This window comes from Schistocerca cancellata, chromosome 3 (genome assembly GCF_023864275.1).
Source record: "Schistocerca cancellata isolate TAMUIC-IGC-003103 chromosome 3, iqSchCanc2.1, whole genome shotgun sequence".
Lineage (NCBI taxonomy): Eukaryota > Metazoa > Arthropoda > Insecta > Orthoptera > Acrididae > Schistocerca > Schistocerca cancellata.
In genome coordinates this window covers 545496125-545513293 of record NC_064628.1, presented here as the reverse complement: position 1 = coordinate 545513293, position 17169 = coordinate 545496125, and the positions used below count along the sequence as shown (strand labels likewise).

Genomic DNA, 17169 nt, shown 5'->3' with positions numbered 1-17169 from the left:
TGTTATGTTGTACCAGGTTTGACCATATGTTGCTCCAGAAGTGTTCCATGTCTGTTATGTTTGGTGGATTGTCTATTTTAATGTGTGTGTTATCTATTGTCTGGTAAAATTTGGTTTGTGTTGAATGTTTGGTTTTGTTTCCTTCTATTTTCACTTTTTTTGTATCTTCTAAGTCATTTGACCAATGCTTGTAATTCCTGCCTCTTTTCATCTAATTGCTCTATTGCTTCTTGTTGTGAGATTTTACCTAACCTTTTTCGTTTTTTGTCTGATATTTCATTTCTTATAAATTGTGTTAGCTGTCCGATGTCTTTTCTCAGTTTTTCTATTCTGATCTGTAGCCTGTGTTGCCATGCTGGTTTTGTGGGTTTCTTCTGTGTGTTGGTTGGTTCTGATCTCTGCCTAGTGTGTATATTTAGTGTAGTGAGTGCTCCTACATAAACCACTAGTGGGTTATTTGGTGGTCTATGCAAGAATGGTCTAATGTCTCTATTTGTGTCTTTGTATTCTATATATGTCAGCTGAAAGTTTTCTTCTATATCTAACATGTGTGTTACTTAGAGTTCTGTTTCTGCTTGTTCTGGTGGCTGTCCTAAGATTTCGTTTTCCTCTGATTGTTTAATTGATGCGTGTTCTTTGTTTGTTTGCTCTGGGATATTTGACTCCATTACCGTATTTTCTTCTTCTTCTGATTGCACATTATTTTGTTCCAGTATTTGTTGTACTTGTTGCTTGATGTTTTCTAATTCTGACTGGGGTATCCTGTTATTTTTGATTATTACACGGATCTGATCAGCTAGTCGTTGTTCTGTTAAAAATTTTAATTCTGGGTATCTGATAATAAATGTTGTGTATACTTGTGATCTGTATCCAGTTGTGTTGGTTCCTAGGTTTGTTGCTTGGTAATAACAGAACATGAGGTGTCGATTAACTTCATCTGACCATCTCATCCTCTGTCTTCGTTTTCCTTCTAGGGTGGTTGCAGGAAGCATATCCTGCAAAACACCTCTACTTGGATTTAAATCATTTTCCAGTTGGCTAGCAGTGTCGTTACCATTGTGGGCGGGCATAGGGTTCAAACATCATCCCCGACCATGACGGCACTTGTCCGAGGCTTCTCCTGAACCAAGTAATCACACTAAAAGGGGGTTAGCCCTATTAGTGGTTTGTTCTTTTCGTCGCCTTTTACGACTGGCAGAACATACCGGAGGCCTATTCTTTTCCCGGGCCTCCATGGGGTTTATTATTATTATTATTATTATTATTATTATTATATTATGAGGTAGACATTTGATTATTATTCCATACTGGGGCATATTCTAGTATCATATCGATCGAATCAACCACAGACAGGAACTGTTTCACATCATAGTCAGGGACATTTATAAGTTTCTCACGTATATAAATATGTAATCTTCCTTTCAAAATATGTATCACTTCTCTTTGGGAAATAGGATCACTTCAGCAACTCGTTTTATTAATATATTTCTAGAAATACTGTCCTAATGAACCTCATGTACTATTATAAAATTCCGGTTGACACACCTCCTTTCGTAGCCTCTCGTTTGCTACTCGACCAGTATTTCGCTAAGAAAAGTTGTTCAAACTCCGCACATGTATTACAATTCTCACTCGCTTCTGCAGCCTGTAGTGCTGCTTCGCCTGTGATCTTGGACACAATAAATTGAAGTCTATCATGTTCAGACCAACTGTGAGGAAAAATACACTTAAAATTGTTGATGAAAATTTTTGGATGGATGTCATCTTTTTCAGTCGAAAAGGTATGAAACTGTCTACTTTTGAATATGCTTGTCTCAACCGTTAAAGACGACAAATACCCCCTTTGGACAAAAGCGTCATTTTCATTTCTATAACAGTCACAAAATTTATAGGGTGTATTCCCACAACAGTTACATTTTACTTCACTACAGGATTTATTATTTCTAAGCCTGTCTTCGGAATAGCTGTCTTTGACTAAATATTTCATGAAAATTTTTGTTCTAATTCTGACAGTTTACAATTTGTTTCACTCTGTCACTTAGATAATTCTTCAATTACTTTATCTTTAACAACGTGATAAGTTCATCATTTGCCATCTGTTTTTCCTTAACTACCTCAGCTTGTTTCGGCTCGAGAGTGGTATTGACTTTCCCTTCGATTTCCTTATTTTTAACTTCTATCCACTCAGAAAGACCATCATCTAATTTTTTAGTTTGGTCCTTTAAATATTTATCTATGCTCTTGCAAGTGTTTATTTCGAATTCTGACATCTTTTTAGACAGATGCTCAATTTGCACATTTTCCTTCAAATAACTACTTTCACACTTACAAATTTTATCTGTCAAATCACTATGCCCCTTTGAGCTAGTTTCACATTTATTCTCCATCTCATTAATTTTACCCATAAATTCGGCGTGTGGGTTAGTCATATCCATGGAAACTTTTATTTTATGTTCAATAAATTTAGTATTTAATCTTTCTTCCCACTCTACTTTTAAGTTATTAAATTTCTAATTTAATTGTCTATTATCATCATTAAGTGACTCAAACTTGTTGTCAAAGTTTTCATTGAGTAAACCTATACGGGTGTCGAATTTTTCAGTTTGGGAATCAAATTTAATATCAAACTTATCATTTACATGCCACATATTCTCAGTTAACTGACGCTGCATACTCGCCATGAATTTAATAATATTATCTTTAAGCTCTGTAACCTTCGATGTAAGATTCACACTTTCCTGTGTAACTTTGGTGTTTATAGACTCCTGTATATTACTGTTTCTACTTGTACTCGGGTCTGCTTCTACTATCACCTCCACATCAATGATATTACTATCGCTTAAATTATGTGATTGCTGTCCTACATTTATTACATTTGGGACTCTTTCACCAAAATTTTGCTCACTCAAATTATGTGATTGCTGGTCCCTAATTGGTTCCCTAGGTACCCCCTCATGAGGATTATATTCACGTTCACTCCCCTCACTTGTCATTCCCAAACTCTTGGTTGTGTTATCTTGCGCTCTCCTTGTTTGGGTGTTCATTTTTCCTAATATCTTTATACACAGTTAAAATATCAATATCAACTCAAAATACGCGGTCACCAACCGTAGAACTGTTCTTTTATACTATGTCTATCCTACTCCTACCTGAGAGTATCTCACGTTAGCTGTGAGTACTTATCCTTTCCGATTGGTCAAGTTTGTTCCTTGGGCCTGAAGTTGTTAGTATATACTGCACTATTAACGGCTTCAGTTCAAAATCTGTAATAAAGTTTACCACTAAATAGTAAACAACTTTGTCTTTTCTATCATAGTTCTGTTTAACCTTCCTGCTGAACCAATTTGTTCTGATGTATAACTACGAGTCAGTTGATGTGTAATCCCATATTTATTCAGCACATTTTCAAAACTCACATAACAGAACTTTTTGCCACTATCTGTTCTCACTGTTTTGATTTTCCTTTCTGACCTTCTGCCATTTTTTGAAATTCTTGAAATGTTTTAGCAGTCTCATCCTTCATCTTCAGGAAATACACAAATCTCATTTGGGTATAATCATCCACCAGAATGACAAAATAGTTTTCACCACCTAATAACTTCCATTGGTCCACCAAATTTTGATTCTGTACCTTCCAGTGGTGTAGAGTACCATCATGTGGAAAAAGGCCATCATTACATGCCAACAATTTTGTATGCTAATGTTGATGTTAACATCTTCACACACCATTCCTTCAACAGCAACCATTTCACATTTTTATTATATACTTTGTCTTTAAATGATGTAATCTTCTATTCCAGTTAGATGCAGTAATCATTCATGAAAAATCATTACCCATGTCAATGTTCAGCTCCATTATTACAATCTACAGTTTCAACTAATTTTGATCCTTGTTGAAAACTTCACAGCAATCACTACCAAATTTAACTTAGTTTCCTCATTGAATCAAGTTGCTCATAGATAGTAAATTTGTTGTTAGCTGTGGAGTACACACATATTCCACTGTGATATAATTGAAAGTTTTCCAGCCACTGTTGTTAAATCAGCTTCTACAGAGCACAACACAGGGATTTCAGTGTGAGTCACTGCCACAATTTCATGAACACCAACTGTATTCCTCATTGAATTTTTATTTGCTGTGAGTTGCACATTAGCACCATTAGCAACTTACTACTCACTTCTGTTAAAAGAAACACTTAAAAACAGCGTGCTGAAGACATTCGAGGTTCTGCTTTGTGTGATATCATTATTCTCTCTGTTAGGACATTCACTTTTAAAATATCATGGCTTTGCACTTTTACCAAATAACTTCTTTCTTGATTTGATGTTGGAGTACTACACGATTTGACAGTTTAGGTTCAGTGTTATTTCTTAGTGATGACACAGAAGTCCATTTCACTGAAAATACTTACATTGACTTTTTGAGTGTTTCACTCTAAAAGCACTACCACTGGTAACCTCCTCTTCCACACTGAAAAGCTTCGTTTTAATAGCATCTCTTGTAATAGGAATTCCTGAATGCTCAGTGGCCATAGTCATAGCAGATTTTTTGTAATCCTGCTAATAATATAACCTAATCCATTCATCACTAATCATAAAATTAGTTCCACTTGATTTACATAACGTGTCACTGAATCACATCTTCCTAGATGTGTTGATACTGATATTCTCATTTTGTCCACCTGTGATCCCTCATTATGCAGCACAAGACATATACTGCAAGCTAATGTCTCTCCAGGCCACTGGCGGTACCACTACAACATAAGTCCACAGTGTTTGTTGTCAGCCACATCTCCGACAGCCACCTTAGTAATGTGTGGCACCACTTCTCAGCTAGAAGTGCGAGATTCACTGCAATTAGTGCAGCCATTGTTGACACCAATTCTTCGTCCATAGATCAAATGCACACCAATAGCTGCAGGAGTGTTCTTCTGCCAGGCAGTTATAAAAGATGCCATGTGGCTGACCAGAACCAATTTGCAATGGGGTGCTACAACCAAACACTGATCACTGTTGCCAGTCCCTCAATTAGAGCTTCTATTGCCCCACCACAGTCTCCGCTCGAGTGAGTCCAAGTCTTCATTTCACGACTCACCTGAGTTCTTCACACCACTGCAGACATCTTTACTCCAAATTGCTCCCCGAGTCTTCACTCTACATTTGGTTCGATTTCTCCTTGCTGAGCCAGATGCTGGCAGCAAGTGTGGCCCGTCAGCATGCAAGTCACCATCACTGCTGTATTATGTAAGCTGTGCCTGCAGCTCATTTGATGGAGCCCACTTCTTAACGTCATCTGCAGCAGCTATGCTACCTCTGACAGACATCTTCTGCCTCACCAGGATCTGCGTTCTGGACCATCCCTGAGCTCTGTTGCTCTCTCTGATATGGCTGCGCTGACATAGCCCCTATCAGGATTCTCCCAGTGTTACATCAGTGACTGTCAGTGGGTTGGAACTAAGTAGTGTTGATACAAGGCCAGGCAAGTCTTTTGTTATATTCAGTTTATGAGTGTAAATAAAGTTCATTTATTCGTTGTACCTGGGCTATGGTAACTGGCGTGGTTCTCTTGGCCATGGCATAAAAGTTCTCAACAAGTTTATTCTTTTTCTGCTTCTTTTATGTGCACATGTAAAGCTGGACTAGTAGTAAGATTTATTTTAGCTTTGGCTTTGGCATCTTTTGTTTTAACCGCTTTAGAGACACATTTTGCCAGTCTTTCAAGGAAAAGGATGTTTCCATAAATTTTCAGGACTGCAGCTGGATAATGTCGACATCTTGCAATGATATTTTGGCTGATAACTATTCAGCCATCACCAGGTCAGTGTTTTGCACAGGAGATTGCTAGTTCACCTCTCTTAACTTTATACCAATAACTAGTACTGAGACACTTGTGCAAAGGCGGCTACTACATGAGTGACTTCTGTTGAGTTTTGCACTCTGTTTGAATATTGCTCTATCAATGGCGCGCAGTCGCTTGTTTAATGGTGACACTACTTGCACATTCTCTATGAGAATACGCACCCGTAGTGTTAAAATTCAGAATTCAAAATTAATAAACTTGGTTTCTGAAGAAACTGGAGAAATTACCAAGTCCCATGCTTCAGTCAGTTGAAAGCTACCATCACGATTGATAAGATCTTCTGCTAAATGTATTTTCACTGATTCCTTAGTAATTAAATCCCAAAAGGACATTGTCAAGGCCAAGATGTGACAGAATAATCCATGGAATGCTTAGGTATGGCTGGCTTACTGTGAAAGGTGAGTGTGGTGGTCATGTTAAACACATTTTTCTCGAACTGTGTGCATTGTATGACCAACGTAGGCTTTGCCACAGTGGCAAGATATTTTGTAGATTCTGGCCTTCTGCAATCTCAATTGTCCTTTGCCAGACCAAGAAGAGTGCAAGTCTTTGTATGTGGGCGGAAGATTACTTTGACATAATGTTTACTTACAAGTCTGCCCAATTTTGTTGAAATATTGTGACATATGTGAGAGGTGCCTTGGACTTCAACCACTCCTCCTCCTCTTGATCTCGTAAGTGGTCACATTTCTTCTTCCTTGAAGCTGTGCTGATCTGATATGAAGACTACTCATTATCTTTGAACACTGATTGTAGGTGTTCCAGCTTCTTTGCAAGGCTGTCTCCATCAGACACAATGTTTGCCCTGTGCACCTACCTTGAATTCAGATGCTGCAAAAAGCATAGCAGTTCTTCTTCATCATGGGGCCACACTGCAAAATCATAATCTATATACTGCCAGAAGACTTTGATTCAAGTTCTTCCAAATCAAATGTCCTCTTCTCAAAGTCTTCCGCAAAAAAGTTTTCTACCAGAGGGGAGAGAGGACTACCCATGGCAACACCATCAGTTCGCTCAAAATATTCACTGTTGAATAAAAAGTGGGTTGAAGAAAGGGCATGACGAAACAGTGCTGCTTTGAACTTCTGCTTATGTGCTACAATGAATCCTTGTGAGGAGTGAGATTACATCGAAGCTTACAAATAAGTCCAACTCAATGAGTTGAAGTGTTTTAATTCTATTAATAAAGTCAACAGAGTTGCATATATGATGCAAGCATTGTCTCATAAAAGGTCTCAGTAAAGACATGAGAAGTCATATGTTGGAGCACCTGCTTCACTAGTGCTAGAGCCAAGTCGGACTGGGTCCGTAAGGAGTCTGCTTCAAGACAGTCTTTGAAGTTTGCCTTCCTGTCAGCAACATTGCCTTCGTGTCAGCAACATTACTGCAAGAAGGTGCTTTTTGATGTTCCATGGAAAACTTTATGGATAAGGTTTTGGACAATGTGACAGTATCAGTGCTTTGGAAAGGCTTGAACTTTATGCCTACACCTAGAATCATGCCTTTAACCAAGTTTATTAGTGCTGTTGAAGAAGCTATTAGACACTTTCCCAGTGACATTGCAGAAGAAATAAGGTGTGAAACATGTTATGCATGTACGAGGACTCCACCTCAGAAGAGTAATGTTTCCTCCATAGAAAAGATTGCGCTGTGCAAACTACAAGATGATCCTCACATGTGGTCCTTCCAGGGGATAAGGGAAACATCATTATGCTGTTGCCACGTGAGATCTATGGCCAGAAGATTTATAGCTTGTTGGATGAACCAATGTGCTGGAGAAGAGTGATAAAGATTCCACACGGAGAGTGGGGGGGGGAGACAAAGTTGCCTGAATTCCTCTTCCCTTCCGCAAGAAGTTGCAAAAAGATGAATACCTCATATCTCTGTTCTGCCATAGTTGTATGGCATTCCAAACAAACGCAAAGAAGGTCTTCCAGTATGTCCTATTGAGAGCAATATCAGGACTCCAACTTATAACTTAGCTAGACTTCTTGTGCCTTTACTGAGACCTTTTGTGGGGAAGTGCTCATATCATATTTGCAACTCCATTGACTTCATTAACAGACTGAAGACACTTTGACTCAATGATTCAGACTTATTTGTAAGCTTTGATGGCGTATTACTCTTCACTAGGGTCCCTCTCATGGATTCATTGTCATTCATAAGCAGAAGTTCATAGCTGATATAATAGTCTGCTTCATCATGCTCTTGTCTCATCCTACTTTTTATTCAACAGTGGATATTTGGAGCAAATTGACAACGTTGCTATGGGTAGTCCTGCCTCCCCTCTGTTAGCAAACATTTTTAGTAAGACTGAAAAGAGGCTTGATTTGGCAGAACTGAAACTTCTCGTGGTATGAGCATGTTACTTTTGTCATGTGGTCCCATAGCGAAGAAGAACTGTCTAGCTTTTTGTAGCATCTGCAATCTATCCTAGAGAATATCAGTTTTCTGATGGAAGTGGAGAAGGGTGGCTGTCTACCATTTCTGAATGTCTTGGTCAGTTGGAAATGGATGTATAATTGGGGTATTCCATTTCACCTTAGCCCACACATGCAGACCTCTATTTGTAGGCATCTAGTTGCCACCACCCCTCATAGGCTATGGGCATCCTTTGAATGTTGGTGCACCAGGAACATGATGTGCCTGATAGATACAGCCTTGTAAAGTTGCTGGAATGTCTGCAATCAGTGTTAAAAGATAGGGATATCCTCCACATCAGATCAGCATAACTTTAAGGAAGAAGAAACATGACCACCCACAAGATCAAGAGGGAAAAGAGCAGTTCTAGTCCAGGGCATTCCTCCCATACATTCGAAATATTTTGTCAAAATTAGGCAGAATCTCAAGGAAACACCATGTCAAAGTAATCTTCCACCCACCTACAAAGACTTGTACTCCTTTCGGTTCAGCAAAGGACGATATGGGATTGTGAAGGGCTGGAATCTACAGAATACCTTGCCAGTGTGGCAGAGCCTACATTACTCAGACAACTTGCACAGTTTGAGAAAAATGCATTGAACATGATCAGTACACGTGTCTTTCACAGCCTAGTAAGGTAGCCATAGCTGAGCATTCCATGAAGTATTCTGTTGTGGAAATCTTAGCCTCAATGAAATCTTTCTGGGATTCAGTTATTAAGGAACTGGTAGAAATACATTTAGCAGGAGATCTTATCGATTGTGATCGCAGCTTTCAACTATACAAGGTGTGGGACCAGGTGATTTCCTTAATTTCTTCGGAAAGAAAATATTTTGTGATCAATGACACATCAGTTAATTTTATTAATTTTGACATCTGAATTTTAATCCACACTTGTGTATTCTGACAGTGTGTGCACATGTAGTGTTGCCATAACACATGTGCCTGCACACCATAGATGAGACAATATTCAAAGAGGGCACGAAACTTGACAGAGTTTGCTCTTATAGTGGCTGCCTTTGCGCATGTGTCTCCATGCCAATTTTTTGTTATAAAGTTAGCGATGTGAACTAGCAATCTCTAGTGCAAAACACTCACCTGACAATGGGTGAATGGTTGCCAGCCAAAATATCATGGCAGGAAGTCGACATTATCTAGCTACAGTCCCAAAACTTCATGGAATACTCTTTACATCAGGAAAAATTCAAGAATTGCAAGAACTGAGTCTTTTTAGTTGTCATACCCTTTCAGCTTTAGTACATTAATCAAATAATTCATCACCCTCTTTGTGGAATAAAACAGTTCCGTTTTTGACAACAGTAAATCATGGACTTCACATAACAACATGTTATACGTGATCTCTTAACCATTTTATCTGGAGATCTGGGCCCTTAACCTGTTGAGAATTCTGTCATGTGTGGATTCCACCGATTATCTACTTGTACTGAGAACACTGGTAGACATATTACTTAATACTTTATTTGACCACTTCACGTAAAAAGAAAGTTGTACATTCAGCTGCACTCGGTGCTGCATGATGTACAACAGACAGACGTGACAGACACGGTACACACGACTTGACAAGCTCTGAGAAAAACAAAGGCACTCATATGCAAAAGAAGGCATTCAAAAGGTCATAGCTCACAGAGACCACAGGTATTCATTCAAATAGTTTAATTAATCTTGCATTTGAGTGACTTTTCCAACCAGAAATGATCTAAGTATCAGAGAGCTTATATATACGCTGAAGTGTTCTTTGTCTGTATGTCTTCTTTTTCTTACTCTTTTAGTATGCACAAATTTCTCATCCTGGTTGAATACTTTTTATTTACCAGGAATGATATTTTTGGTTTGCCCAATAATATTCCCACAGCACTGACTCTTGTTAAAACCATTTCCCTTGATATTCTCTCTAAATCTCTCAACTCACTACACTATGACAGCTTTTACAATTTCCACTCATAGCCAAAGAGTTAGAATTAGTGAAAAAATAGCATTAAATACTGGAAGTAGTGAAGATAACTCAGTGTATAGTTGAAACATTGAGTGGCCAGTAGGCCATTAAACAAGAGTGGAAACATTGCTAAGCTTTTAGTCAATATCTGTCTTTAGAGTTAACTTTTGCAGAATACACACACATCTATCTGTTGGCATTATCCCGACAAACTGCAGTTGATCTGCAGTGCTGATACAATGTAATGAGTCAAGCTACTTTGCTGGTCCAGTTTAGTTGTCTGGGACAGTGTATCCATACAGGTTGATGTATAAATGCTTATATTGTCTGTGTGTGTGTGTGTGTGTGTGAGGGGGGGGGGGGCTTTTTCATTACCATATACATTTCATATGAGTGTGAATTTGGTAATAATGTCAGCTGTATGCAAATAAACAGTTACTGCAAATAATGCTCTCTTGCTGATCTTCCTATGTGAAGGTAATTTAAAAGTAGCATTAATTAGTAATTTTTAAAGAAAATTGAAGTTTACTTCATAAACTTTCACAGAATTTATAGCTTGAAAATTAGCCCAAATTTGCAATTACGCTATATGTATCTCTCAGAAAGGCCAGAGATTCAAGCCCACATGGGAGCTTATTAGCAATCATTTTTCTCATAAAGCATATGTGACTGGAACAGGAAAAGGGAAAAGTGACAATGGTACATGCAGTACTCCTCAGCACACACGAAAAGGTGGCTTGTGGAGTATATATGTGTATGTAGATGTATCAGAATTCTGAATAATATGAAATATCTTCTACAATGCATCACAGAACATCAAATCTTAATTTATGTGTCGAGAATAGGCACTGATATGTGTACTCATTACCAGATCAAACATTCTCAGTTAACTCCTATTTGTGAATGACGGATATCTGTATACAGCACTCAATGGACATCTTTAATCTAAGTGAGGTTAGTGTATATCATCAGAACTTGTTCGAGAAAACATATCTTGGAAATTTCAGCATGTAATCAATCAACCAATTACTCCGGTAATGCATTTTAATTTATTCAAGCAACATGTTTTGTTTTTTAATATCATTACTCTAAGTTCAAGTACATAAGTAAATTTTGTGTTCTGTTCCATTTTCAGAACAATTTCAGCCGTATTATTACCTCTTTTGAAGACCTCTACAGATCTTTAATTGATCAGCTAACTGTTCTGACAAATGAAGATGGCCCTACAACAAAAAAGTATGGTCCCCTTATGGTTGAGAGGTATAAAAGGATGTGGGTTTATTCAAACCTCAGAGAGCAGATTGAAGTTCTTCATAATTTAATATTGGTTACTGATGTATTGGAAACTCGCAATGCAGAAGATTTTGCAGGAATCCTGAGACTGTGCTCTGTAAGTACTGTATCTTTCTGCTTTGGATTTTATGCATGATGAAAAAGAGTAAACACATCAGTCTGAAATACAGAGTTTAAATTGAGAAACACTCTGTAAGGTGTTAGAAAGTAATATTTTGAAAATGGTTTTGGTAACCTGTTAAGCTGAAATAAGTTTCTTTCTTAAATTTCGTTATTAAATTACATAAAATATGTGCTGTGATGTTTCCCAGCATATTTGTTACTTGTAGAATTCTCAGGTGTCTGCCAGAGTTGCATCTTAAGTTCGGAATGATATTTTGGCAAACAAACATCTTGCTATCTTCAGATGTTTCCAGTCCAGTGTTGCTGTGTTCCGATTGGCATACTATATATGTTGTCCACTACTCCAGCCATCACTCTTCTCCTGTCTCCATCCATGCAACTGATGTGGTGGGTGGCAGTGGTGGTGTGGTCAGTGACGCCTAGGTGTGAACTGCAGTCCCCAATCTCTGAACAATTGTCATTGTGTGTGGATCGCACTGTATAGCAATGCTTCACTTTTTTTCAGTTCAGTGTAGTGTTCCATGCCTGACTCTGTTGTAGGCCACTATCTCTGTTAGACTATCGTGGAACCTAATTTCAATGGTGTCTTTCATCATGCAATCCCAGGAGGAGGAAAACTGCCTAAGTATCTTTGTTTTGTTGTAATTTATACTATGACCCGTTTTTACACTGTGGTCGGCCATGGCCAATTTTGTGCTCTAGCAAAATTCATTTTGTCGAAATATCATGGAGCACTTATGGTGTGACCCAGCTGGATAACTGAGAATTCTGCAAGTTAAATTACATAAAGTGACATTGCAGTTACCCAAAATGATTTAGCCTTATCTTATACAACTACGTACACACAATGCAAACCACTGTGAAGTGCATAGCATAGGGTAGTTCCCAGGACCGTCAGTATCCCAACAAGCTCTTGATTAAATAATCATAGAGCAATCCTGATGATTACTAGCTACTAGAAGTTTTGCTGCAACATGCTGTTCATTCTCAGCAAGCTGCTTCCATGACCCCAGATTGAAAAATTCAAATGACAAGCGAGGTGACACACACACACACACACACACACACACACACACACACACACACACAGGTGTTAGTGATGCTTGGAGTGTAAACATACAAGTGAAACTTCTAAATGACATATTGACAAACTAAGGTTCTTTACTCCAAATTTATGCTTCCGCTCCACTCCATCATTTATGTAAGTTTCATATCTGACTATGAAGACATACCATGTTTGCTGTTTTCTGTTATGGTTTTGTAAATATTTGACACAGTTTTTCTCTTTTAAGGAAAATGGATTTGGAGAGCAAAAAGAAGCTTGGAAACTCCTCACTGATGTCCCAGATGAACCTTGCAAAATTATTGGCTTCTTACAGAATGTACTTCTCTTACGTACTTTCAACTACGAATCAGCGTAAGCATTGACAGAATCTGTTCCTTATTTTCACTCTCAAATTAAAAATTGTCTTGTAAATTTTATTAGGGATTACATATGTTAAATGAGGTGGTTGATGTCTCAGTCCAAAATAGTGTAAGAAATACAAGATGATTAAACTTAACTAGTGTGCTTCAGTGTGTATAAAAGGATGAAGATGATAGGTTAGTCAATCAAATAAATTCTCAGTTACTACTACAGTCATTAATTCATTAATAAATGCCACATAAAATCAGCTAATGTGGAGACATCACGTATACTTTCTCACAAACTTTTGGTCTCCAAGGGGATCAGCCAGAAAGGACTGGGTACAGGCAAGGTGAAGCCGTAGACCTTTAAAAAGTTGTCCCCATTTTGTATACATAAGGCTTTGGAACAAATCTCTGGCTCACCAAAGGACATTAAAAGACTTTGTAATAAAATTCTTTGATTGTAAATTACATCTTCTTTGAAAACAGCTGCAATCTTAAAAGCAATGTAAGTTTCACACTGCTCACTACTTTGACAAACGTGTGGTCACTTACGATGAGCTGGTGCTCTTGGAGATATCTGAATTGGAGAAAAATAAAGACATAAGAGCTGATTGTATTTAAAATAATTAATGGTCAGATATGATAAAAACATGAGCTGTCATTCTCAGATTCAGTTCACTAACACTACAGGGATACATACAAAATGGTTTTATTCTAATTCGCATCAGACCTTTCATCCTCACCCCATTTCTTTGCTTCTGAAGCCAAGAATGTAGCAACAGTGGGAAGCAACTTGTGACAATTGTGGATTAGATGCTCATTAACCATGAACATTATGCTAAGATTAGTACCTTTTGAATTGCTCAGGCAAAGATTCACCCTGGAGCACGGAATGCTGAGTTTTAGGTAGAGCCATGCACATCAACACTGCCGTGCCATTTCTCTCTACAGCCCTTGTAAGCACTGTGCAGTGGAAAGTGGGACACTGTGCAGTGGAAGTGGTTATGTGTGTCTCAGTGACCACTTCCAGGTGTGGAAATGCCCAAGAGATAGAACGGTTCTGAAAATAATCCACTGAAATAGAGGCTCAGTAAGGCTGACTGAATGTTGAAGACCCAACGGGCTGCATTTGGACATCGTTATAGCAGCCAGGAGTAGGTAAACCACATGACGGCTATGATTCACCAACCATGTGATGCATACATTCTGAAGTTGTCAGGCCATGTATGAGGACCATTTGCCCCTTGATTTAATAGTAGTGATTTATAATTGGAAATAAATGTGCAACCCTGCAACTGAATGCCAACCAACAGCTTACATGGTTGCAATCTTTAGTGTAGTGAGGATCAAATGCAACCTAATCATTAGAGAGACCAAAAAGAGATTCCATTATGAGTTCCTTAATGCCATAAATTGTTCCACTATATCCATTATAGTGTGGAAGATTACAGAACAAGTACAACAACCTCGATTATAAGTTAATTGCAGTTAAGTCAGCATTTAACCCCATTCAGTGCAAAATTTGGGGGCACCGACCACAATCAAAGTTAAACAAGGGAATTGACTGCTTTTAAATTTGACCAAGGCCCTTGTTCGGTTTTCTCGAGATGGCCATGGTTTAATAAGCATACAGTACTAAGATGGCAGCATGTTTCAGTTTTATGGATGATGTTGAGGAAGGAATGTTATGTCTTCACCATTTAAATTGTGACCAAACCTGTATAGGAGTGATTGTGAAAAAGGTAAACCCTTGTGAAGATTATAGTGACAGGAAATTTGAAGGGAGATTATGTCTGTTGAAGGAAATGGTGTGATGATTGTTAAAAAAAATAAATGATAGGTTAGGATTTCCTACTGATCGGGATAAGCCTATTCTGCTGATGAACAGACTTTTGATTACATTAATTTACCTGCCCCTCTTATCTATAGGAATAATTTTCACTGCTAGATATATTTAAGGAGAATTTTTACATACAGGAAACACAAAAATTCACCTTGTGTGTCTGTACTGTAAGTAATGGTAATAAACAGCTGTTGACACTTGACCCAAGTATCCAGAAATATCACACACTTTACAGCCAAGTATGCCAGTAACTAAGAAACATCAACAAAAAACATCTTTTCTTTCGCCTTAAAGCAGTTGTGTGAAAGCTGGTGCTTTGGGATTATGTCTTGTTCATTTACTGTATAAAACAAATCTTTATAATATTGTGGTTACATAATAAGTCTCTTAAAGTTTCTGCATCTATAAATATTGTGTTGAAAATAAGTGAAATGAAATCGCAGTATAGTCCCTGATTTCGTAAGAGCTTTTAGAATTTCTACCAATAATGCATTCATAAAGAACCCAGGCAACCACCAAAAAAATTTGACGTTTAGGTAACAATATTCTGAAAAGGATAGCTGCTACTCACCATACAGCTTAAATACTGAGTCACAGATAGGCACAACAAAAATATTAGTCTGTCACAAAATGTGCTTTCGGCCAACAAGGCCTTTATATATTTTTGAGGGCAGTTAGTAGACCCGCAACCGAGCGCCTCTCCAGGTGGCGGATAGGGGAATGCCTCCTAGATATAGGTGGTACCGAGGAAATGAAATACTCGGGGCGGACCAAAACTACTATACTCCATTCACAGAAACAAGAGACGTACTGTAAACACGGCAAGGCGCGTGACCACAGCGCTGCCATCGAGGGGTGTACAAGGCTGGGGCGTCAGAAATTAAAAAATGAAAGTCGTGTTTTTTATAATTTGGCACCTGAACATGATAAAGTGATCCGAGAACTACCTTCCGACACCTTTATTTACATTACATTAAAATCTATTGTCACTCAAAAAGAGAAATATTTAAGCTTTCAGGAAAAGTTGTTTTTTCGCGTTACTCTATATTTATCACGCCATATCTCCTAAACTGTGTGTCGCACAGCAAAATAATTTTATAATTGCCTTCAGTGCTATATGTTGATGACGTCTGCAAATTTTCTGCCCAATAGAGTCAGTAATAGTGAAGCAATGAATTAAAATCTCACGTCTAAAAACATCCATTTCGAAGACGGTATGTTGAAGTAAGATCCTTTAGATATAGTTAAAAATCACAGAACAGCGCACAACGAATGAAATGGCGAATAATGCAGGGAAAACAGTTCTCAAAATTCCTCCGTACCACTGTGAATTAAACACCATCGAGTTAGTGTGGGCCAGAATCAAAGGCTATGTTGTAGTGAAAAACAAAACATACAAAATGCCATAATTTAAAGCACTGCTAGAAGAAGCAGTAAGAACAGTGACTGCAGAGGATTCTATCAAGTGCGTCCTCCATGTCGTAGAAAAAGTGGAAATTCAAATGTGGAAATTAGACTGCGTTATAGAGGAGAGAGAGGAGCGGTTTGCTATAAATCTCAATGAAAACAGTTCAAGTTTGACAGAGTGAACCTTGTTTCGTCCTTTCTCATTATTATTACTGGTACTGTTACTAAAATTAACAATTAATTGTGTTTTAACGGAGCGTTTTGTTAGCAACCTGAATGAAAATAAATCTGCTTCGACAGAATGAACTCAGTTTAACATTATTTTAACATTATTGTTAAATTTATTTCGTACATTGTTGTCCCGGTTTCTCATGGTCCGCTGTGACAGCTCGGCAGCCATCCTAACGCCGCCAGCTGCAAAGCGTGCGCCAAGGATTTTCCACACCCCTACGTATCACGTGAACACCGAATGCTTTGTCTGGAAACGAGCGTAGTCGCTCACGTGACACTGTTTATGTTTCGTCCCAGCTCTCGGTGAATAGACTTTAGTAGCGTTTGTTCTCACAGTGGGCGGCTACAAAAGGCGTCTGATCCACATGTCAGTGGCGGCCTCAACCAACCTCCTGATCTGGAAAGTCAGGTTGTAGTCGGCAGCATGCCATACATCCAACTACTAAACATCATGATGGTACAACGAGAAAAATCTCATTACCCCAGCCGGGCCCCAGTCAATAGACTGGGATCGTCGTGAGCATTAGATTCCGGGGGCTCACGGACATCATGAGAAGAATCGGAGCTTCTCAAACTCCCTCAAGACCAAACGCAAACACTACATCGGCACACTCAACGTGAACACAC

At 38.4% G+C, this 17169-nt stretch overlaps 1 protein-coding gene across 1 annotated transcript in view; it reads left to right on the top strand.

The window, feature by feature from the left end:
* The window catches only part of LOC126175382 (nucleoporin Nup188), a 294589-nt gene that overhangs the window by 68136 nt on the left and 209284 nt on the right, over positions 1–17169 (top strand). Inside the window, exons 4-5 of the mRNA XM_049922156.1 lie at positions 11371–11625; positions 12944–13068. Of these exons, the coding sequence (XP_049778113.1) occupies positions 11371–11625; positions 12944–13068 (380 nt within the window). The remainder of the gene's footprint in view (positions 1–11370; positions 11626–12943; positions 13069–17169) is intronic.